The 25,473-nt window shown below is 41.6% G+C and overlaps 1 protein-coding gene across 11 annotated transcripts in view; it reads left to right on the plus strand.

Annotated features, from left to right (window-relative positions):
• Positions 1–25,473, plus strand: part of ANKRD26 (ankyrin repeat domain 26) — a 1,120,330-nt gene that overhangs the window by 234,483 nt on the left and 860,374 nt on the right. For 8 of the 11 annotated variants that reach the window (XM_085653113.1, XM_085653117.1, XM_085653121.1 and 5 more), the window contains 4 exons: positions 8,489–8,549; positions 8,654–8,880; positions 21,063–21,189; positions 22,533–22,591. In XM_085653113.1, the coding sequence (XP_085509239.1) occupies positions 8,489–8,549; positions 8,654–8,880; positions 21,063–21,189; positions 22,533–22,591 (474 nt within the window). The remainder of the gene's footprint in view (positions 1–8,488; positions 8,550–8,653; positions 8,881–21,062; positions 21,190–22,532; positions 22,592–25,473) is intronic. The other 3 variants (XM_085653115.1, XM_085653118.1, XM_085653122.1) reach the window with 1 other exon arrangement.

The raw sequence follows: 25,473 nt of genomic DNA on the forward strand, positions 1-25,473 counted from the left end.
CACCAATTTATCAAAATGCTGCTGGAAAGTGTGGCATGTTGTATTGCAAACCTCTTTTCAGCTGGCTATTTTATGCAACATTTTCAAAAGTATAGGGCATCACATCACATTGGCACGACTGGATAGCCAAACCACTATTTGAGGCTAAAAGTTTATAATGAGGCACTATAGTTATGTTAATGTTATGTTACTGTGAGTTTGTATGGCGCTCGTACACCAATCGGTTTCATAGCACTTGGGGAAACCCAGGGAGACCTCAAATAAGCTGAAGCTAATTATTGTAAGCTTGCCTGAAAAGCCAGGTCTTCTGTGCTCTCCTGAAGGAAGGATAACTGTTGACGTATATTATCTCGCAAGGGAAGGCGTTCCTTAATTTTGGAGCAACTAGTGAGAATCTGAGCTCACCCGAGCGCTTATGCTTTAATTTGGGAATTTATAGTAAGCTCAGTTGGGCAAAGCTTACGAAACAGAAGGGGGTTTGCTTCTGAATACTAGAACGAACAAAGGAAGTGCAATGACAATGCAATGATTTAAAAAGTATGCAACCAGCATTGAAGGTTATTCTTTGTTCAATGGTAGTCATTGAAGATTCTTCATCAGGGGTAATATCACAGTATTTAGGTTGTTTAGGACACAGGCGAGCAGACTTATTCTGAACTATTTGCTGTCTTCTAATGAGGCCTTTTGGAAGGCCAGCAATTATGGAGCTAGCATAGTTTAATCTTGAGAACACTAGGGCAATACCAGGCTGGACAAGAGCCTCCGAGGTAAGGAATTTTGCAATTTCCTTTATTCTCCGAAGCATTAGAAAAGAAGATGATATAACTGATCCAATTTGAGGTTTCAAGGACAAGTCTGAATCAATAGTGATCTCAAGGCTTTTTACCATTTATTTTACAGAGGGGTAGTCTCTTAAATGGGCAGGCCAAAATGACTCAGTGCAGTATTCCAGCCTTTTTTGGTTATAATAACCTCAGTTTTATACGTGTTTAATTTCAGCAGATTGCCATTCATTCACTCCTAGATGAACATCATGGTAGTTCGAGAGTGCTCCTTCGAATCAGGGGAATGTTCCAGTTTAAAAAGGAGTTTTTGTATCATCCACATAGCTGTACATTTTACAGTTGAGTTTAGTGAGCAAATAGATCAGGGCACGAATTTAGATTTTAAAGCGGTGAGAGGATAGTGAAAACCCTGACGTACTTCACAGTCAAGATGAACCTGAGAAGACATGAATGGAGTTAGGCGGACTGCCTGAGTTTGATCGCCTAAAAAAGGAGACAATCCAGTCGAGAGTTATGCCCCTCAATCCAGCGGCCCTGACACGGGCCACCAAAATATTGTGATTCACCCTGTCAAAGGCTGCTGATAGGTCATGCAACACCAGGGGAATGTTGCTGTGATCGATTTCTGATCGCATATGATCTATTACTGATGGAATGACTGAATTGATAGAATGACTGCCTCAGTCGAATGGGTTGGGTGGAAACCGGACTGACAAGGAACCAGGAAGTGGGTTTCGTCTTAAAAAGGAGCAAAGATTTTGTGCCACATGTGTTTTGAGTATTTTTTTAGCTAAGTAAGGTAAGAGGGAGATAGGGCGATAGTCTTTTTTAATTGAGGGGGATCATCTCTTCGTTTTTTCTGAAGTGGAATGACTATTGCGGTTTTAAAAGCACTATGTACTTTCCCTAGCTTTAGTGATTGATTAAGGAGTGGCAGCACTGGCTCTGGGATTTAAGAGAAGACTGTTTCCAAATTTTTGGAGGGCAAGGATCGTTTAAGGAACCCAATTTTACTTTTGTCAGTAAGGTGAAGAAATCGCTTTTGCTAATTTCTGCAAATGATGACAAAGTGTAAGGATTCATCTCACCCACGTTGTTCTCATTAGGCAGATGACTGGGGGGATGTTGGCTTTAATGGTCTTCATTTTCTCAACAAAATATATGTTTAATGCAGCACAAAGTGCTTGAGAAGGAGTGATAGGTAGTGTCACTTGTTCTGGGTTGGAGAGTTCAGATATTATTCCAAAGATCTCTTTGGATTTATTAGTATAAGAAATCATTCCATTTGTAAAATAGGCCAATTAAGCTTTCTGCAGTTGACTTGAAAAAATGTAGAAATGTGTCAGGTAATGCTTTGAGGATATCTGGTGTAGATTGCTCGGTAAGCCATGTTTCTGTTAGTAACAGAATATCTGGGGTGTCATACTCAACAAGATGGAGAATCTCCAATTTGTGCATCACCATTGTGTGGGTTTTTAAGTAATAGATTGTAATGCTGTCATGAGTGCTATTAACGTTGTTAACCACCTCTTGGGATTTAGTAAGAGAAGGAGCTCCAATTCCTTTCTCCACTTGCATAGCTGGAGATGGCTTACAAATGCCCAGTTTATGTAGAGTCTGTAAATCCTACATTCCATTTCGAAATCGTACGAATGAAGGTTTTTAATTTCAGTTTGGGAATAGTTAACAATTTGGGCATAATGGCTGGCTCCTGGCCCTGGCTGGGCGCAGGTGAACTTGCCTTAGGGGCAAGTCGCTCCGCGTGTCTGCTGTGTGTCCACAGCTGAGTGTACATCTAAACTTTACTGTTACTCCTCCCACTATCGAGCGCAGGTCCTAGATTGGTTCCCCACTAGCCAGTATTAATTTTCCCCTAAGCAATTAGCAAACATTACAGTGAATAAAGATTTTACAAGTGCAAGTTAAAATTATTTAAAGGTATCAAACATTTCTAAAAAGATTGTCAAAGGTACGTTTTTCTAGTTTTAACAATGTCTAGTCGCAACAGAAGGCAAATCAACATTAAGCAGTTAGCTCTAGCTGACAGTCTCCTATTCCATTGCAAGTTAGAGATTAACTCAGTGTTAACACTGTTGTTATGACCCTGTGCAAGTATCTGCTACATGAGCAATGTACTTTTTTTTCTTTCTTTGAGGAATGTGAGCTGTAGATCACATCTTTGCATACTCCTGCCTAATGTTGGATCCGTATGTTTGGAAGTTGTTTTTGTCTTCAAAGAAGTCGTTCCAGTCATGTGGTTTCAGTGGTAGTGCGCATGGTCATCGACTCCATTGTTAGATAGTTTTTTTTCTGCCATCGGGTTGGGACGTGTTTTGTTGCGCTCCGGTTTGAATTGTTTCTTGGGTTCCCCTCGGTGCGCAATTCACTCTACCTTCGACGGTATTGTTTCCAATGCGTTTCCCACTTCTTCGTGTTTCAATTCGGTCAATGAAATCTCAATTTCCGAACTGAAAGTTTCGTGGGCGGCCTCCAGGCTTAACCGCGTCGGTCCGGCTCTTCGTATACGGACTGGACTCCATTTGAATTCTGCCCTCGGTGCCACGCCAAGTACCCATGTACCGACTTGCACCAGGTGTCTAACTTGTGCTTGTCTCCAGAGAACAAGACTGACACGTGCAACTCTTTCGATCCAAGAAGACTCTCCGAGATCGTCGGGCTCGACGTCAGGAGATGCAGCGCCAGCATATCGACATCATGCCGGATATCTTTGGCGAAGACTTCAAGCATGATGACCCTGAGCCCACATCGGCTGATGAAGAACAGACTTTCAAAGTGTCTGACTCCGATTCAGAGTTGGAGATAGACGTTGATGATGTGCCGAAGGGACAGGGTGATGTAAGTACAGAAGACCCCTTGCCCCGTCCATCCATCCCTCACAAATCTAAGGCTTCAACACCACCTCCGCCTTCTGGCCAAGTTTGGCACCGAGACGATGTTTCTGACGCTCCGCCTCTGCACTGAAACATACTGTCCAGGCTTCCAGCTCGGGAGCGAGTCGGCCCAAAGCCACTTCAGGGCCGAAACCTTCTGGTTCCAAGCACAAGGTCGTTTCAGAGCTGAAACCTTTGACATCGAAAACCAGCAAGCAACCTTTGGAGCCGAAATAGTCTCGCCGAAAGGTCACTCCATTTTGGCCCTGAATTCTTCGGTACTTAAAACCAAAGAAGTCCCGCCGCTACCATTTGATCCAAAAATAGACATTGTCCCGTCCTAACCTGATCCAAAGCAAAAGAAACTCTATATTAATCCTGATAAAGGACATATTCACACCAAGACACCATCCAAGCACAAGCTTCCTGATGATGATCATTCTAAAATCCCTTTCAAAAAGAAAAATGTTGGTACTAGGCCTTTTAATCCACTACCATCAACTCCTCCTCCTCCCTCCACCCTAATTTACATCCTTTACATATTACACCTCATCACTCTCCATTATCTCACCATGGAGGAGACGATACTGATGAGGGAGACACACATGTACCAGGGGATCCACGGACAGATTTTACAATTGATCCTACAATTTATCCTCAAATGGATAATGATCCTGACCTTTACCCTGCCAAGCCATCTCCACCTGATGACAAGTTCTGTTATCATGAACTCATTGCCAGGGTTGCACAATACCTTGGGGTGGAGCTCCACTAAGAGTCCTTAGAGGAGTACTTTCTAGTTGAGACTTTAGGATCCATACACAGGTCGAGCCACTCACTCCCTATGCTCAAAGGTATGATGAGGCATGCAGATGAGATTTTTGAAGACCCTTTACGTGCACGAGTCAACAAGAAATATAAACCTTCCCCAACAGATCCAGTATTTATTAAAGGCCAGTTACCACTTGACTCTATAATAGAATCTAATAGAAGCTACTCCTCTCCCAGATAAACAGTCAAAACTCATTGATGCTTCTGGCAAATGTATAGCCACACAAGCAGCAAATCACTGGCGCATTGCTAACACACAGGGCCACCTAGCCAGATACTATAGGGCGCACAGGGACGAAATGAAACAATTACTACAATTTCTCCCAGAGGAGCATAAAGCCAAAGCTCAAGATTTAGTTCAGGGAGGTAAATTAATTTCCAACTCTTCCATAAGGTGTGCTCTAGAGGCTGCTGACACCGCAGCTAGGGAAATAAATACTAGCATTTTACTCAGGAGGCATGCCTGGTTATGGATTTCTGGGTTTAAACCTGAAGTCCAACAATTCATTTTAAATACACCTTTTGATAAACATCTTTTTGGCCTTGAAGTTGATCAAGCTCTAGAAAAAATGAAAAAGGACACTGAAGTTGCCAAGTCTATAGGAGCACTTCAAACAGAGGTTCCTTTCGACTCTCCTTTTACCTGGGAGGGTCCAAGTCAGTAACCTCAGATCAAAACACTTCCTCTTACAAGGGTAACAGCCAATCTTCTTCTCCCAGAGGATTTGTCAGGGGAGGTTATAGGGGATGCAGTTCCAAAGGTTTGGGTAAAAACACCACACCCCATAACTCCCCTTCCCCTAAGAAGCAGTGACTTCCCCCACTTCCCTCAGTTTATTCCACACCTGTCTGAGGAAGACTTCAACACTTTCTCCCCATTTGGGAATCTATAACAACCGACAAATAGGTGCTTGGAATTATCCAACAGGGTTATTGCCTGGAGCTTACCACCAATCCTCCAAATATTTCACCTCGTTTTCACAAACTGTTACCAGTCCATTTACTAGTGTTTGAGGAAGAGGTGCAATCTCTCTTACTGAAAGGAGCTATAGAAACAGTTCCACTTCAGTACCAAGGGTCCGGTGTCTATTCTCTCTACTTTCTGACCCCCAAAAAGGACTGCTCACTAAGACTTATTCTAGATCTAAGAGAGTTGAACCGATACATACTGTCACAACACTTTAACATGGTGACCCTTCAACAGGTACTTCCTCTTCTATAGCAAGGTGATTTTATGTCTACTCTAGACTTAAAAGGCACATATTTTCACATTCCAATTCATCCAGCTCATCGCAAATACCTCAAATTTGTGATAGAAGGCAGGCATTACCATTTCAAAGTACTTCCGTTTGGAGTCACCACTGCTCCCAGAGTATTTACCAAATGTCTAGCAGTAGTAGCCGCTCATCTCATAAGACAATGTATTCATGTTTTCCCCTACCTAGACGATTGGCTCATCAAAGCCAGCACTTACCAAACCTGTTTGTAGCCCCCACATGCGCTTGCCAACCTTGGTACACCACCATGTTAAAACTGTCAGTGGTTCCACATCAAAAACTACATCTCACCTCCAGGCTCTTCCCTCAGAGCCATGGAAAAATCAGACATCCAAATCCCAAGGAGCTCAACCTAGCGATTTGACTCCTGAAGTTATAGAGTTTGGTTATTTAATATTTAAATCTACGGCCACAATGTATGACTATTCTGAAAGTAGCAAGAAAGCCTACTACTAGAACGTGCTATGCAACAAAATGGAAAAGATTTGTTATCTATTGTAATAACAGCAAAAACAATTCTCTAGATGCCTCTATACAAAATATTGTCTGTTACCTGTTGCATTTACAGCAGATAGGGTTATCTTACACTTCTATTTGTTAACACCTTGCAGTGGTAGCTGCCTATTTGCAAAACAGACAACATTTATCAGTTTTCAAAAATACGGTAATCAAAGCTTTCATGGAAGGTCTGAAAAGGGTAATACTACCAAGAAATCCACCTGTACCAGTGTAGAATCTTAATATTGTTGTTACAAGACTTATGGGTCCACCCTTTGAACCCTTACAAAAATGCCCTCTACAGTTTCTCTCATGGAAAGTTGCTATCCTCATTGCTATCACTTAATTGAGAAGAGTTGGTGAGCTACAGGCTTTAACCCTGGAAGAATCTTTCTTTCAACTCCATAAAGACAGAGTTGTTTCGCACCAATCCAAAATGCCTTCCCAAAGTGATTTCTGCTTTTCATATTAATCAATCAGTTGAGTTACCTGTGGTTTTTCCTCAACCTGATTAATTGGCAGAAAGGACTCTCCACATGCTAGACGTTAGAAAGGCTTTACTATATTATATGGAAAGGACCCAAGATTTTTGCAAAACCAAACAACTATTTGTTGCATTTGTACCCCCTCATAAGGACAATCTCATCTCTAAATCAGGCATTTCAAGATGAATTTGTTAAATGCAATCAAATATGCTATGCTAAAGCCAAAAGAACTTTATCCATACCCCCTACACGCAAGTTAGGGGCTACTATGGCCTTTTTAGGCAACATTCCTCTAGCTGACATATGAAAGCAGCTACATGGTCTACACCACAAACATTTACTAAACACTACTGTGTAGATGTGTTAGCAAGGCAACAAGCTAATGAAGGCCAGGCAATACTTAAAACACTGTTTCAGACAACTACAACAACTACAGGTTAGCCACGCATGGACATCTCTATTCTACACTTACTAACTAAACTCTCCCCCTTTGCGGGAAAACAATCTAGCAATGGAGTCGATGGCCATGCGCACCATCACCAAAAGGAGGAGTCTTCATACCTCGTGACTGGAAAGACTTCTGTGACAAAAACAACTTGAAAATATCCAGACCCAATCCTAGCTGGCAGGAGTATGCAAAGCATGTGAATCTACATCTCTACATGTCTAGAACAGATGCTTACTGGGTAAGTAACATTATATAGATGGGAGGAGAATTGTTTGGTATTTCTTGCGTGTTTGCCAGTGACACGCTAAAGGAACCCTTTCCATTAAGAGGTCATGACACATTGGCTCTTTGGGAATTTTTTCTTCTGTGGCAGCAGAAAGTCGTGACCCGCAACCTGACCCCTGGAGCCGGGCATGTGCCTGCAGGACAGGTCCATGACTTCATGGAAAGGCGTAGTCATTGTACTGGCGCCTTCTTTTGCTGGACGGCTGGGTGAGCTGGAAAGTAGGGGACAAAGAGCTTTATTTTCACTTGCCTAGACCTCTTCCTGAACTGTGAACGAACAGCTATACTTGCCAGGACACACTGCTATTACCTTGCTGCATTGTGGGACCGGTAGTTCTTCAAACACAAACTACAGATGGTAACCTGCAAGCAACGTGGATCAGGTGCGCGCCTCACCACTGTGGAGGGAGGCGCCTACATAAGACACTAAAGTAAGAGGCTGTGAAAAGATGGAGGCATCTGAGGAAGGCAAGTCGCCGAAGCGTGTTATTCCCAAATCCATTAATAAGGCTCTCTGAATCCCCGCTGTGTCCCTTATCTGCTCGATGGGAGGAGCATCGTTATATAGATATATATATATATATATATCTCCTGTTCTTTTTCTGCATGTTCTATACATTACTTATTTCCTACATTTACCTCATATAGGGCAGGGAGTCAAGAGAAATTTGAGTTTTATTGATAAAAAGCGAATGGGAGTATACTTTCTACTCAGTTAAATAAAATATTATGTCAGTGATCTCCTGTCGATGTTAATCATTTGACATTGTTCTTCAAGAAGGGCAATGTTATAAATGCAAAATCCCATCAAGTTATTAGGCAGTATTTGGTTTTCTAACTTCTTGAACTCAGGTCTCATTTACTACTAAAATATTTTAATTGAAATAATAATAGTGCGCATAACTTATAAAACTGCTTTGTGTCCAAATGACGTTGCTGTGTCAACATATGTATTGAATTATTCATTTATGAAATTACTTTTTTTCAGAAGTCACAGAAACCAAGTTTAGCTGTGCTTATGAATGCCTCAAAGCAAACCAAGAATGCTGGTAATTATCTGAAAAATTGTATTGTTAACATACATTTTGAAGTTGTCTTTACATTTATATGAGATGATTGCATTTATAATATGCTTTTCTTTGTTTTACTATAGTCCATGAAACAACTAGCATTATCAAAACTCAGCCGATTGTACTACCTGGTAAATCAGTTAGCAAAGAAGAGTTGTATCATGATAATAACGAGGAAGAGCTCCATAACACTTCCCCTCCCAAGCCTTTGCCCTGCGACCAATCCTTCCCTCATCCTGCATTTAGATCACCTGCGTCCTTTCCACATCCTCTCCAGATGGCTTCTAATCCTTTCCCAGGCACTGAACAGGTAAATGTTTGTAGTTGCTATTTGACATTTACTTTTTTGTTATTCATGCTCATGTTCTGTTTTTGTTTCCTTCAATATTTGTTTCTTGTATACCATGGACTAATTTACAAAACTATATAGGTGACAATGAGAATTATAGTAATGAAAGTATTGACTTCCAAGGAAAATTAAGCAGCCATGTTCTGAATGTATATAAAACAGAAAGTTGTGAAATAGCTGAAGATAATGAAGAAGATGAAAATGATGAGCAGGAGGAAGATGGAATTGAAGATAGTGGTGACCCAGAAGAAAGCCAAGATGACTATGATGAAGAGGTGAGCCAGGAAGATGACATTTTGAAAGATGAAGAAGAAAATGAAGAGTCAAGTGAAATTCTTAAATGTTTGGAAGATGTCAAAGAGATTCAGCCGTCATCGTTATCTGATGTCCAGTGTGGTGGCTCGGATATATGTTTGAGCAGAAACATTTTAGCTGGTGTTGACCATAATCTACAAGCGGAACTTACTAAACCGAGTTCTGCTGACATCATTGAGGTGGGACAAGATTTTTTCCAAAACATAGTGGGTGGTCAGGAAACTTTGGAATCAAGTGATCTTCCTGTATCTTTTATAATAGGTCATTATGACCATTTCAGTGAAAATGAGACTGTTCTCTCTCCCATTTCATTGGCTGGGAATATACCCAACCCTTTAATTGCTTCTGCCAGAGAGAAGGATATGATTACAAGCAAAATGGTATTTCAAGACAAACAGTTAAATGAACATTTAAATGGGAGTCGTTCTTGTGAAGGTTCTGAAACATACTTGCAGCACAATTCCACAGAAACAAATACAGATATGATAGCTGGGAATCTCCAAAGCACTGCAGATGTTGATAAAGCTCATCCCAATGACAAAGATCCGTTTACAGATGAAAATGAATGCAAAGATGCAAACCTGAACTTTGCTAATGAGCAATACATAAGGTGTGAAATATTGGGCAATGTGAGCAATGAAAATTGGACTGACCCTGATGAGCAGTTGCATGCACGTTTTGAAACAGAAGACTGTGAAAGTGGGAATGAAAGTTGGCCAGCTAACACTCAGGAATTCGTAAGTAAAATTAGAAGTAAAGGAAAGGGCAGTCTTTTATATAATATTCTGATAAATGTCACAATTACTAGAGACGTCTGTCCATTTGTCTCCTTTTGAGGTTCAAGTTTTAATAAGTAAGCTATTAATGTAGCAGGTTGCTTACCAATGGGAATCAATTTTTTTTTATTCTATGAAGAACTTTGATAAATATGTAGTTGGTACAGGATTCTAAAATATAGTTGTATAACAGTGTTTTATTTTTACTTATTCATTGTCATTGATGGCCTGCCCATGTTAAATATCTTAAGCATCAAAGAAGCCTTGCTCCATGCAGGCAAACAGTGCCTTACTTCCTTAAACTGTATCAGCTTTGTCTTGAATACAGTATCATTTTAGTACACCTGTAAATAATTGCTTTCTACCCAAGTCTGAGAAATTACCTTGAATACTTTAACATGTGAAATTATTCATGCACCACGAAATGGCAGTATTCTTTTGACTCTATCTGATTACATTATATTAGTTCATTCTTCCTGCTTTCTCTTTAGTTACTTCTCCCTACCTGCTGTTTTTCTTAGCAGTCACTTAAACGTTTTACCTCTTTCCTATCCACTCTTATTTTTCTAGTTAACTAATCTTTCTTTCTTCGTTGCCTCTTTCTACAGTACTCTTTATCAAGTTTATTCTCCCATCTCTTACCTCCATCATTCGGTTTTCTTCTCCTTGCCCATTATCCCTTTCCCTTCATTAGATTCTTCCCATTCTACACTATACCCAGTTTTGTTACCTGATTACCTTCACAATTAATCATGCCTTCCTTATTTTGCTCTTTTTCCTGCCATGTTCTTCTACACTTGCTTGCATTTAAGATTTTCTTAATCACACTATTGTAAAAAAAACACTCTCCTGGTATACAAAGAATTGTAAATGCAATAGAGGAAAAATATTTAGATTGAAACCAAATCAAGAAATTGAAGTACTATATTTTTATAATGGCTTAGAAACTAGAATCTGCTAAAGATCCCCTAGTATTCAAAATAGCCTTATTTGATATTATTTTCTTTTATCTACTTCATCTACTTTGTATGGCTTTTATCCGATTAGCACTGTCCTAATTTATGTGGGAGAGGTGTGATGCGGTGGCCTGAGTGTCTGACTCAGGAGCGTGGGTCTCACGTTTCAGTTCCTGGTGCCAGCTCAGCTAAGCATATCATGATTCTGGCCAATAGCTGAATTAATCTCCCCAACAGCCCCCACCAGTACCTGGATACCCTTAGGGGGTGATAGGTTGCTCTTTACAAATCTGGAATTTCAATTTCATTCATGTCATTAGGGTGTAACACATGAATATATCATTAAAGGCAAGAAAGCGAAGCTTAATATTTGTGATGATTTGCTGAGGTTTTCTTGTCTTTTTTTACCTTAACGACCTAGTTGCAATTGGAGGGCTGGTGGAGACTAACGTTTCTTTCACTAATATTTTTTAAATTGTTTACCCTAAGACGTTCTGGGACTGTTAACTGTTTGTGGTTATTTTCTTGTTGTTTTCTTTAGAACACAAAATACTTTTTGGCTTGTTGAGTCTGCTCTAGAACAGAATTATGCTTGGGACCATAGAACCATACCCCATCAGTATCTTTGGGCCCAAATCCAATTAGCTCATAGTGCACCACTTGCCCTCCTAAACTTTCCAGAGAGACAAGTAATTTGGCACCTCAGAAGACAACATTCCAGACCCTCTCAGGGATCTTGGTAGGAGGTCACCCCCTTTCGTTCTCTCACTCGTACTTGTCCACAATAAACAGGAAAGAGGAAAGTTTAAAATGTTTATTTAAACTATTGTGCTCTAATATGCAATATTTGAGCCACAACTAGCAAACAAATACAGGTCAGTAATGTGATTAGCATTGTTAAGAGTCCATTTACAATAAAAAGCCCCGTCATACCTGACAGATTTGCCTAAACCCACCCTCGCTATAAAAGCGAAATGATTATAGATTATCGATCTCTGAGCTTAACGGCAGACCCATACCATAGCATACATAAACACTTCCCCGCAGGCACAGTTTTCTCGTTTCAGCACTTTTGCTTTGTGTGCAAGTCTCCGCTCTGTATGTTCAGAACGACACGCCACTGGTTATATAACAAAACATGTGTTTTAAAAGACAATAGCTGGTCATTCCTATTATGTCTAGGTGCTAGTATCCAACTACTGAGAATAGCAAGGAGTAGTGTTGTTTGACCTTATCTAGACTTTACAGACAAAATCCCAGGAAAAGAACAAAATTTATGCTGACAATATGTGAAAATAAAATGTGGCACAAAACAAGCGTGCTCTTTGGTAGCGTGTGTAAAGTGACCTACAACGTGCATAGTTAAGCTATTATAGGGAAAACGGCAATTTCAATGTAGGAAACACACTGCATCCTCCCTTTGTTTGGGGCAATAGCATGACAAACAGCTAATTAAAATGTTTGCAATCCCAAGATAAGCAAACTCATTGCATGTGCTCCAAACATGTTCATACTATGAATTAGAAAAATATGAAAATCCAATATGGTGATTTAAAAAAAGGTAACCAAATTATGATGAGTCGGAGGAATCCATAATGTCCCTCGCAAATTCAAAAGCCAGGAACTCCAAGATGGATTCCAACTCCGCAGAATATGATTGGTCGACAACCCAGGTCACAAGTTCCAGAGAACAGACATGATCCTCGGTCTCAGCCAATGCCAAGACAGATACCAAATAACTTGCATCCCTGTTAATAGGGCCAGTGTTTAGCGATCCATCTGCCGATGCGTGCATCTCCTCAAGAAGGAGTGACTCATACCTCGCATGATGGAGAAGCTGCAAACCCAAGGGACTACTTTGACAATTGGTCAATAAAGGACTTCTCAACAGTTCCATGTCCATGGGAGCAGGCATCTTCAAAACCAGGCGAATATCTTGTACTCAGTCGAAGAGGCACCAGAGACAGCGAAACACGGGTTGCATGCAGGTAAACCCAGTAGGTCAGAATGTTAGTGACCAGTCAAGATCTAGTTCTTGAAGCAACAAAATTCCAAAGTATCAAAGCATACACTCACAACACTGCTGGAGGGTTGGTAGTTCCAGAGTACTTGCAAAAGGAACATCCATTGCAGAGAATCAAAAATGGGATAAAAATGCAGCAAATGAGGAATAACAGCAGCAGGAGTCTTTGGAACACACTAGAAAAAAGAGAATTGATAAAAGCCGGTATCACTGTGAAAATAGTTTGGAACAAAGTGAACTACCTGGATCCTATAACCTTAAACAAATGTGCAAGATCGCTGTTAAAAAAATTCTATGAATTAATTTGCCAAAATGTAGTGGGAGGTTTGTGTTTAGCAGTGCCTGTATCTCGCAGGATGTTTGGGCAACTTGTAACTCGAAAGTCTTGCGGGCAGATGTGAGAGCTACTTCTTTTTGAAATAATAGTGGTTTGAGTCTGCTTAGCTATTAAAGTCTACCTTCAAAGTAGGAATGGAAGGCCATAGCAGGCTCTCGACAACTCCTTACGTTGGTGTAAAGAGGACATTATTACAACATTTGATGGGGTGAGAAACTGATAAACTATATGGACTTCCTGCCCGCATCCCACAGCAGTCTTGATCATTAAGCATTAAATAGCTACCATTTGAAAGGACAGTTAGAAGCGGAAGCAATGCCGGAACTGAGATTCCTTTAATAAAACAGGGCAGATTCTCTACAGAACCATTACGTGCGGCGTGCACTGTAACTTGCTTGTGTACGTGTGAGTTGCATTCCTTTCCAGTAAGGAATACTTACACAATGATAGGTAAACGTAAGTGACCATAATTCATGAATAAAACTGCCTCCTAGGGGTTCATATCTACTAACAGGGAAATGTTTCACGCAAGCTGTGAATTGAAATGCTGAGATAGGTAATGATGTTACACCTTGTATTAACCATACTCCTGAAGTTATTTAGGCTACAGTAAAAGGGATTTGTTTTAACTCCTCCAAATGCAGCATTGTATATGTTGCATCTTTCATTGCCTTCAGTTGTTTTTGTGTCGAATTGAAAGACGAAAATAAGGTACTAAAATTCCGATAATGCCATGGTACTCGCCCATTATTAAGTGTTTGAAGTGTCCAGCTAAACTGAATGATAGATCTAAGCTGACTTTACCTGTAATACAATATTGAAATGTCACTTTGCATAATATCATTAACAGATGACACAATGTTATTCAAATTATAAATGCGAGAGGACAGTGTATTAATACTATCATCTACAACAGCAAGTACTTTATCCAAATTGTCCTGATCAATTTGTCTTAAACGTGCGGCAGCTTCCATTTAAGGCAATTTCCAAATTTCATTAACCAAACTTGTATCCAATATGGGACTAGATAAGTGTGTTTTAACCATGAAATGAAAACACAGATCCCTGCTGGAGGAATGTTTAAAACCGAACTGCTTGAAGAAAAATTATCTTGATCAATATAATACCCAGAAGCATTTAGTTGGAAAAACAGGATTCTCCTGTTCTGTAACAGGACTCGAAAAAGTCAAGTGGTGGATCTACCGATGGTGGATCAGTATGAATGGTTTCAGCTGCAAAAGACTCAGTAGTAAGAACAATACTCACTTCTGTCGTATTTCCGAATTCGGACTCAATTCCCCAAACAACCTGTCCTCCCCCAACTGGGAAGAAACAGCTTTGGTGATGCTCACCAGCTGTAGGGGAATGTTCTGTGTAGTAGCACGGGCACCCTTTGGCCTCCTATTTAGAATCAGCCACATGGTGGAATTTGAAATGTTCAATGGAGACAAAGCTTTTGTCTTTAGAACCAGGAAGTGGTGGCAGGATCACAGGTCCTGTGCCTTGGTTGGTCATCAGTGCACAGTATGATGGCCTGAAATCCTTTTTAATCGCCACTTTTTCTCAAACAAGATCACTAGGTTTTAAAATATTGCCTGTGGGGTCAGGTTTCACATCCGTACTTGAAAAGGGAGACGTGTTCAATTGTTTGCTTGATTGGGCATCACAAAACTTTTGTAGATGTTGTTGACTGATTTGCCATGTCTGAACTGGGGTGGCGGAGTGAGCTAAAGAATGATGATGGGTTAAACCCAGATCAGTTGACTGGGGGTGAGTGCTTGCAATGTTCAGCACTCCGTCCATCATCCCCTTTGGTTTTCCTTTGTTCACCCTAAGTTGGCAAGGTATACCCAGATGTGGGTCCCTTGCTCACTTTGCCACTGGATTCAAGCTAGCCTGGCTGATGATGGCTGATTAGCCAAAACCCTGTCCCAGGATGCTTGTTTCCGGTCCAGGGAAGACATGGCTTGGCAGTTTGGGCTGGACTGTTCCCATGAGGCACAGGGTCAGACTGATTTGCATATGGCCATGTCTGAACTGGGGTGGCGGAGTGAGCTAAAGAATGATGATGGATGAAACCCAGATCAGTTGACTGGGAGTGAGTGCCTGCAGTGTTCAGCATTCTGTCCATCATCCCCTTTGGTTTTGCAATGTTGTTAGACAGCACAACTATTATCTTCATCAAAGGTCGTAGCAGCTGCCACAATGTCTGGACCGTCAAGGTCAGGAACATACATCTTAATGCCATATAGAACTTCGTATGGGCCCATCCCCCAGAGATCTTTTAGGGAGGTTATTTAGAGCTCGTTGAACCTAATGTAGGTAATGGATCCAACTACGCCCAGTGCCTAATACTCTAGCTGTTAAGGACTGCTTTAAGTCACGGTTCATTCTTTCCACAAACAGAATTGCCCTCTGGCCTATATGGAGAAGAATAATGCACCTGTACACCCAAGGATGCCTTTTGATGTGAAAGCTGGACCCTGGCCCGATTGGAATGTATTGATGCATGTGTCCCGATAAAGACATGCAGGTCTTTAATAACAGTTTGAGTGTCAGCCAGGCACTGTGGCAAAACCCGAGAAACCTAGAGCAAGAATCGACTGCAACCAAAATAAATTTGAACGCAGTGTACAAAATTAGTGGATGACAGTGATCCAAATAAATGCAGCCGAAAGGCTTGTTGGAGATCAACAGGTGTGTCTGTGGTGGATGAGCCACAGTCAAAGCTTTCATTTGCTGACAAATGTCACAACACAGGACATATTTCTTGGCATTATGATACAAGCCTTGTCACCAATAACATTGCTGTAGCAGCGAGATTGTGGCCGCCATCCCAGCGTGTGCAGAAGCAACATCTTCATGTGCCACTAAAAAAAGTCTGTGATCTTGGTTGGGAATCAAATATTCGCCAACACCTGCAATCGTTAAATAAAAGGATGTTCTGTTCATTCAAGTTATAAGAATATTTAGAAGGAAAGCCCCTAGGTAAATGGGGGGCCGTTTTTCTTTGCATGAATGGCAGCCAAGATATCATTAGCTACTTGAGTTTTAGAACAAGTAATTGCTGCTTCTGTAGCTATATAGCAACTGCAAATTTGGCTGTTTCATCAGTCGGGGAATTACCTACAGCGAGTGCTCCCACACGCTGATGACGCAACCTATGTATTACATGAGTCCGCTGCAACCTGTCTGTTGAGGTCTGCCACTTTAACCCAAGGTATCTTGTCCTTGAATGTGTGATCTCTGAATTCATTTTGTTGCCAGTAATGTAAATTTTCATTAAATTATTAAAGGACTGTACACAGTAATACGAATCACACACTACAAGTCTGGGGAATTCAGTATTCGTATGTTCAAGTGTAAGAAGCACAGTCTTCAGTTCAGCCAACTGCACAGTGCAGTCACCTAAAGACTGCGTGCAAGTTGTTTGAGATTGGAAATCGCCGTCCAGCATAATAACAATAGCGCATGCTGCTGAGTTTTGCTGTTTAGAACCTATAGCAGATTGAGCTCAACTCCCAGTGTAAATAATATATTTATACTGATCAGAGGGAAAACAGAAAAGGGCTTAGGATAAACATGCTCATACTGGTGAAATTCTTGGGTCTGTAAAGAAGGCTCAAAGACAAAGTCTACATCAATGTTAAGGATGTTGCCCACTGTATTCATCTAGGATGGAGCGCCTTAGCGTTTGCAACGCTAGCTTTAGTGACAGCCTTTAAGGCTGGAATGGGAGTAACAGCAATAATGTGTTTTCCTTGTGCAAGTGACCATTCTTTAAGGATGGCCATCTGCACTGCAGTCAGAGTTTATTCAGTGGAAGCAAAACACATTCCTGCATTTGAATATAAATGTGATTTATATGCTATTGGCACTGTCTCACCTTCATTAAAAGTGAAGTAAGCAAAATCCAGTTGCACCAGGCAAAGTACGAATGACCAGATTTGTTGTATTGATAAGTGTACGCAAGCAAGTCAGAGTGCAAATATGTAAGCATATCTGTGTATTCTGATGTCCAGCATGCAGCGGAAAATTCAGAGTGTTTCAATTCCAAAAAATGTGGGTTGAAACTCTTTCCCTCCATGCATAAGTTCATATACTAAGGAAAGGACAGTTAGAAAAGCTATATTAGATTTTTTAAAGTTGAACTTGCAAGCAATTTTCTGAAATCCCAATAATATGCCATCTACTCTGGCCAAGTGGATATTTAATTCCTCTTCCATTAAGTAGATATCACCTACTTTGGACAGCAAGTCAGGGTAAATATCATGAAGAATTGACACAATGCGTGAAGCAAATACTCCTAGGCTATTCTTACATTGGGATACATCCATGTCGGATTTGAAAACCGAGAGTGCTAATAGCGGTTCAATCTGTGCTTTCAGGAGCTAGATTATGCCTGAAAAAACCATTGGAAATGTCCAATGTGGTTTTGTATTTTTTACGGACTATATTATTAATTAGTGCCATACTATGTGTATTTTGCACTACAGATGTGCGAGTATGACTGTTTAAATGTCTGTAGTCTAAGACAATGTGAAAGGAATGATCCAGTTTAAAAACAGGAAAAAATCATTATTCATTTGAGAGACACAGGGTTCAATTACTCCCTGGTCATCCAGTTGGGAAAGTATGTCTTTAACGGGTGCTTTAGCATCTCGTTTAATCGATTATGGTGGTTGAACTTGCAGGATGGACCTTAAAGGTATAACACGATAGGGAGAATCCTTATCCTCAGCCAACATGATTGAGATTGAGCGCAGGGGATAGTGCAAGAGCCCACTCTGCTGCATAAGCTTGTTTGACTTCTTCAGGGGCAAGAGCAGAAAATGAAGGTAGAATACTATCCTCTTATGGGTGGGTGGGGGAGGTGATCATTCAAATGGTGGGGGCCAATCCACCTCCACCAACAGGATGTCATGAGACAAAGTCAAATTATCCCAGAAAATTGCTTTAATGGTGTATTGTACGTCACCTTCTATTTGAATATCTAAATGATATAATCTATCTGGAGGGGCTATGCATGTATCTGCAGTCTCAACTGTAATAAAAGTATCATTTGCTCTTGCTACCAGAAACTTCTAGAGATTCTGACGCATTATAGTGACCTCTGTTGCGCTGTTGAGGAGATTCATCCCCCCCCTCTCCTGTTCCAAGGGAGGGTTCTCGGTGTCTCTGACATATTTAGTGGCTAAAACCACAATTTTCTTTTTCTGAAATGGGGCTCTATATTGAGGATGCCTATCTTCCTTCTTTATCTTTCCGTCAGACAAGTGTGGTTTCCCTTTTCGGTTTCACTTACTCTTCTTGTTTGCGTGCAGATCGCTCTTCTCTGTTGTACTGCTGATCAGACTATTCCTCAAAGGGACAAGGAGAATGTGTATCAGGAAACTGTTACCTGTCTGGAGTCTTGATTTTAGTGCGATCACAAAAATCTTACAGCCTCTCAGAGGACTCCGATGGTAGAGTACCTCAACGAGGTTTACCCTTCTGTGGTTGTTTAGATTTATCCCATGGTTTTCTAACAAACTCAGCCGGCTTGGCTTCCTTGTATGTACTAGGTTAGCCAAGAGGTGGTTTGTTAGATCTGGTTCACAAATGATTGCGTCCTAAGGATGTATAGCACTTCAGCAATAATTATAGGTAGTACACTTTCACGGTTGACTGGTGTTACCAATGTGACCCGCTGGCATATAGCTGCTTCACCTTTAACATTAGACAGAATAATTTCGAACAGGGCTACACCTGCCCTATGTTCATTCTGTATCTGTTTGAGTACGCCTGATAAGATGGACATCAAGGGAGTGCCGTTGCACACAGTGTAGACCGCAGCAAGAATTGTCCCCCAGATGTTAGTCTCCATTACCAGGAACCATCCCATTGGGTAAGCACATTGTCAAACTTCTGTGCTTGTCCTGGGGACCCAAATGAAATTTCTTCACGATTAGTGTTATTTTTGCCCATAATTGAATTAACAGAAGGTAGGACTTATGGTAGCCACTGGTGGCAGTTTGGCCTGCCTTTGGAGGCCAACGCGAGCTGGTCCTGCAACCAAGGTGCGCGAAACAAGCTGACTTAAGAGTCTATATAAGGTCACTACACCATGGTATAATGCTTGTGTTTGAACCAAGTTTTGATTTTGCATATCAGGGTAAGGTGTATATCCAGCGAAGTTTGGCCAGGTCACCCTTCATTACTAAGGGGACCCAAACGTACAGTGGGGGGAGGGCTCCAAGGAGCTAATTTTGGTGTTTCCAGTAAATGAGACGAATCTCAAGAAGCGCAGGAAGTCTATATGCTTTAGGAGCTGGAGGTGTATGTATGGAATGTATTAGATTGACCATCCCTAGCCAGAAGCATGACCCCAGAATAAAAAACTTCAAAGTAGAATGCCGCATCTGCTGCAACAACAAAAATAATAGGACCACATGCATCAGTAAGTTCATGTTGGGTAAACAGCAGGTCTGCAGTTGAGCGTAAGGACCACAGGCTGTGCCATCAGAAAAGCAGAAATGGATTTAAACTGGTACTCACACTGTGGAGGATTGAGCCCCAACACCACGGATGCCCCTTGAAAAAGGTGAAAGGGTATTGTGGACATGCACAAGCTCCTCTCAGGAGACCTGCAAATAAGTAACAGACCAAACATTGGCGACACCATGTTGCAGGAATTCCGCTCTTGAACAGAACTTTGCTTGGGACCATAGAACCTCAGCATGTAGGGACTGAGAGACAATACCCGATCAGTATTTGTGGGTCCATGTATCCAAATCCGAGTAGCTCACAGTGCCTCACTTGTCCTCCTAAACTTTCCAGAGAGCCAATTCATTTGGCTCCCCAGAACACAACACTCCCAACTCTCTCAGGGATTGCAGTACCAGGTCACCCCCTTTCATTCTCTCACTCTTATTTGTCCACAATAAATAGAAATGAGGCACAATGAAAGTTTGATGTTTATTTAAACTATTGTGCTCTAATATGCAATAATTGCCCCACAACAAGCAAAGAAATACAGTTCAGTAATGTCATTAGCATTGTTAGGAGACCTTATACAATAAAAAGCCCTGTCATATTATCTGACAGATTTGCCTAAACCCACCCTCACTACAAAAGCTAAATGATTATAGATCTCTGAGCTTAGCAGCGGACCCCATACCTTAGCATACGTGGATAGTTGTTTTATATCCCCGCTGACGTGGTTCTCTGATCTCAGGACCTTTGCTTTCTGTGCAAGTCTCCGCTCTGTGTGTTTAGAACGACATGTCCCGGGTTATATGACAAAACATGTGTTTTCAAAAACATCAGCTCTGTGTTCATATTATGTGTAGGTGCTAGTGTACGACTACATAGATTAACAAGGAGTAGTGTTTGACCTTGTCTAGGCTGTACAGGTAAAAAACAAAATGCAAAAATATGTGCAGACTATATGTGAAAATACGATGAGGCACAAAAACAAGCTTGTGCTTTGGTAACCTGTGAAAAGCAGTGACCTACAAGGTGCATAGTGAAGCTAACATAGGTAACACGGCAGTGTACATGAAGGAAACACACAACAGGCTTCATAATTTTGCTTAGTGTAAACAAAAACATGAGATGTAATCTTACAGTGATCTGTTGCCAAGGCCTGTCTGTGAAGGGAGTTTGAAGAATTTTGATAACAATGTCAATTGTGTTTGTGTAATTTACAGTAAGTATTCATTGTGCTTCTCTCTCTCAATCATTTGTACTTTTAGCAGGAATCTAAAGAGAAGAGTGAAGGTGTGAGTGACGATTCTGCCAAGCACTCATTACCCTCGAGAAATTCTGAGCCTCCAGCTCATGATGCGTCTTCAAATTTGGGAAATTCTGCTAATAGGAAAGGCAAGTTGATGAAACAGTTCTGTAACTTTTGTTTGTTTAAATATACATAATCCTTGAGGAACAAATACCACATAACATTTGGGGTTTGAGAAAAACTGTCAGTGTGAATATACTCCGACTCCTTTTATCACACATATTTGCAAATCCTCCAGTTCTTGACAAAGCATAATAATAAATGTGAATGAATATAAAAAGATAAGAATAGAGGAAGCATGTTACATACCATAACATTTAACTGTCACTTTATCCATACAATTAATTTTTTGCTTTATATCATTCTTGTTACTGCATCTTCATTTCCTAGTACTGTAAAGGACTCTGTCTCTTTTCCATTTGTTTCTTCACCATTTTTTGCTTAGAGTCCTTGTGCTGGCTTTCAAGTAAACACAAAATCCCATGGACAAAGACCAATAGGCAGGCCGGGAGTGTAAAAAGAAACCGAAAATTTGCTTGAAAGACCAAATTCAATGATAAGGAATTTAGGAGCAAGAAAGCGTGTACAAATAATTGGCAATAGGAAGGAATATGGGGAGGAGGGAAAAGGAAATAACAACATATTACTTTATAAGCTCTGGAAAAACACCATCCACGTAATTATGTACAGAGAAAAAAAGAATAAACACTGACAACCACAGATTTTTACGATATATGAAAACATTAGAAAACACTTGGAAAAAAAACACCAAAATTCCCAGCAAATAGAAACTGATAACAGGAAAGAATACATATGATTCACCATTCTTTGCCTTACAGACGTTGCTCATAATTAGTAAAGATTTGAAACGTGTTATTTCTTTAATTGTGAACACTGATAGTTATTTCACTACATTGATTATTTTTTCCCCATTACTAGTGTTTCTGCTTTGTTAAGGTTCTACCTTTTTGTTAAGTGAGCTTGTGACACTTTTGTTGTGGATTTTCTAATCTGTTTTTAAATCTATCAGTACAGTTGTGTGCTGGAGCTCAATCACTAGAAAAAAAGGCTCTCCCAAGCAGTACTGAGGGGTGGACTTTAGCTCGAATCATAACTGCACTTCTTCCCCATGGCATTTCACTGGCTATTTGTTAATACACACAAGTGAAATAAATATTTTACTGCATATTTATTTTGTTATTTATGATGTTGTTTATAATATTGTTTGTTTTAATATCCAACTTTCGAGTTCTTTTATGAAATTAGATAAATACGTTTTTTCTTTAACAGAAATGGTGTAATTCATATTCTATGTCTGATCAATTATAAGATAGAAGAACTGTTTTTAAAAGAACTCCTCTTCTGTTTGAAAAAGGCATCCTTTATAATTGATATCATTTTTTACTCCATTTTCTTTGCGGTACTATAGTTTTAATGTCAGAACTTGGACTGGAAGAGGATGATGTAGAGTCTGCTTGGGATTCTGAGGTACTAGTCTTACATTTTCTTCAATTATTAGTTCACATAACTCTGGCGATTGTACCCAGAAGAGTTTTAAGTGCTGCATTCTGTTAACCTTCACAGTGGACTGAAACATAAGTAACTAAAAAATAAACTGAAGTACGCTGACATTCTTAAACAATGTGGTATGCAGTGGTGTGTCTAAATTTTTAGGGCACTCTTTAACCAATAAAGACTGACACCGGCATTGTCCTTGTAAGAAAGATTGGCATTGAGATCTCATGAGTGATTTCTGAGCTAAGGATTAACTTTTTCGGTGGCTGCTATGCGACTGCAGCTTGGTCAGCGTCACATTTACAGATTGGAAATCTTTCAGCGGAAAGCGGCATGCATGTCCTGTGGCTGCTTTTTAGAGGTTGAAGCTTTTCTTCCCAATGTGTGCTCTGGATCGGCAGAGTTATTTAGCCTCTGTGTTCCTTTCTGATCTTGTGTCTTAAGAGGTGGGGAAAGGCATGATGGGGAGAAAGGATAAGTATGGAGAATAAGAAGATCAGGTAAGAAGAGATTTCCTTCCCTGACTAATTAAGGCATTGAGCCAGGATTGAGTTTCTGTGAGAAATTGGAGTATTAATCCAGGGGGTGAAAATCCACCTGAAATAATCACAATCCTTGTCAGGGTGAACCACTAAAGTCACTAAATAAACCTGTGCTTAACCCTCTGGTAGCTTGAGACTAACCAGTCAGGCTTAACTTCGAGGCAATGTGTGAAGTATTTATGCAGTACTCAAATAGTAAGTGGAAACACAACAAAAATCCCAAACCAATTCAGAAAAATAGAGAATATCTATAAATAAATGACACTAAAACACCATAAATCTAATTAGTGGAACCGCAAATAGTAATTTTTAAAGTTTGAATTAAAAATGGTGCCAATCATGGTTACCTAGTTGAGCTAGAGTGGGTAAAAGACAAAAGTTAGGACCGACTTCGATCGAGCGTGGGTCAGATACAGAGTACTTCTGACTTAGTAACCTTTATGGAGAAAAAAGTATTGTCGGTGAGGCAACACGCAAGTTAGGTCTGAGGCAGGGCTTGACAACGGTGAGTTTGCTGAAGAGCGGGGTCCTAATGTGATGAAGGCTGGAAAGCTCTTATCTGGCGAAGTCTGTGCCCAGGAAGGCCTCCGCGCAATCAGATGCTGCTCGGCGTGGATCTAGAGGAAGCCTTTTTTGTTATGGCTTAGAACATTTCTGGAAGCCAGATCTCCTTCATTGGGGCAATTAGCAGACTGAGGCTAACTGGCAATTCGATGGCTGCACCTTCGTCAAAGGTCCTAGTCTGGCAAAAAATGTCTAACTCCCAGATCTTGCAGTCTGGGACAGGAGGTGTACAATCCAACACCAGCAAGGGTGCAGGACCTGTTGGGCACCACTTGGAAAGTATGACTCACTCCAGCAGCAGCTAGCAGCAGTGTCCAGGACAGGTTCAGTGGTACTGGTCAGCTAGGCAGTTGAATGAATGAATTTATTAAGCGCTTTGATACTAAGAGAGTGTCCCGGTGCTGAAGCGAGTGGCCCTCAGGAAGATAACAAGCCACCTTACTCTCGGGGGCATGGCCAAGATGTCAGTCGGGTGAGATGCACCTTTCGGTCTCTCTGACGAGCAGAAGCTGCTGACAGCGTTGACCTAAAGCGCCGACCTACCTGAAAATTAGCGCTGGGAAGCAGACCCAGAGATCGGTGAGGGATCACAGCCCCCACTTCCCCACTGCTTCTCCCCTATGTGTCGAGCAACCTTGCACGGCCAGAGGCATCCTGAGATGTGTCCCAGGGCCTGCTGGCCGTGCTGTGGCTGCGTTGAAGAGGGCGGCAGGCAGTAGCAGCGGGAGTGGAGAGACTGCAGTGGAGGTGGCTCCCAGAGGCTGGGCTGGCTTCAGGGACAGCAGACGGAGGAAGGCGATGATGCAAAATCCTGATCTGAGAGAGGCAGAATGCGAGGTAGACTGCAGCGCTGCCCAATCCTGCCATTCATGGGGGGGTAAGGGGGGTAAGTTTGTGGCCGTGTGACCCTTCCACACCACCACACTCACGTGGAGCAGTTCTGGTGGGGATCGCGGGCCTGTGGGCTCCTACCCGAGAAGGCCTAGTTGCAGTGAGTGGCCCACGTGACGTCGGGAGTAGTGCCTGGCGTCGGTGGTGCCGGCCCTAGGAGGTAACTGTTGTGGTGGGCCCCAGCTCATTGCACAGCTGTGGCGGGACTGCGGTTGCTTGTCCTCTTCTTTCTGGGCCCGGCGCTTTACTGGAAGTTCCTCCTCCAATTGGTCACTGGGTGAGGTGCCCTATGAGCCTTACCATCTCCGCTCTAGTAGGGGAACTTGGTGCCTGGGATTTGCGGGTCCCCCACTGTTCCTGGGTCTGGCGCTTGCAAGGGGACCCTCATTATGTCTGCTGTGCGATCTAAGAAGGACCAGACACTCAGGGAAATGCTCACCAGGCTTGTCGCTGCTGGGGTCTCCTCTAAGTCCCCCACGCTCAATACGGATCTCCAATCGGAGGCAGAGGATCCCGACAGCCCGGCCAGGTAATCCTTCATAGCTACGCTTTTCACGCCCCTCAGGAAATACTTGCAGGTTATGAGAATCCAGCTCTCTGCGGATATGCTGGAGGTGCATCAGGATCTCGAGGAAGTTGGAGACTGGGTGTCCGCAATGAAGGAACATGAAACTGGGAGGGATGAGGACCTGGAAATGATGCAGCAGGAGATCCTACGGCTTAAGGAGCAACATGTCGAGCTTTGGGCCCAAGTGGAGGATCTGGAAAACTGATCCCGTCGAATCAACCATCATGTCCGTGGGGTTCCAGCCCAAGCAGAGGAGGAGGACTTACGGGACTTACGGGAGTACATTGGAG

Source organism: Triturus cristatus, chromosome 4_1, assembly GCF_964204655.1.
Source record: "Triturus cristatus chromosome 4_1, aTriCri1.1, whole genome shotgun sequence".
NCBI lineage: Eukaryota > Metazoa > Chordata > Amphibia > Caudata > Salamandridae > Triturus > Triturus cristatus.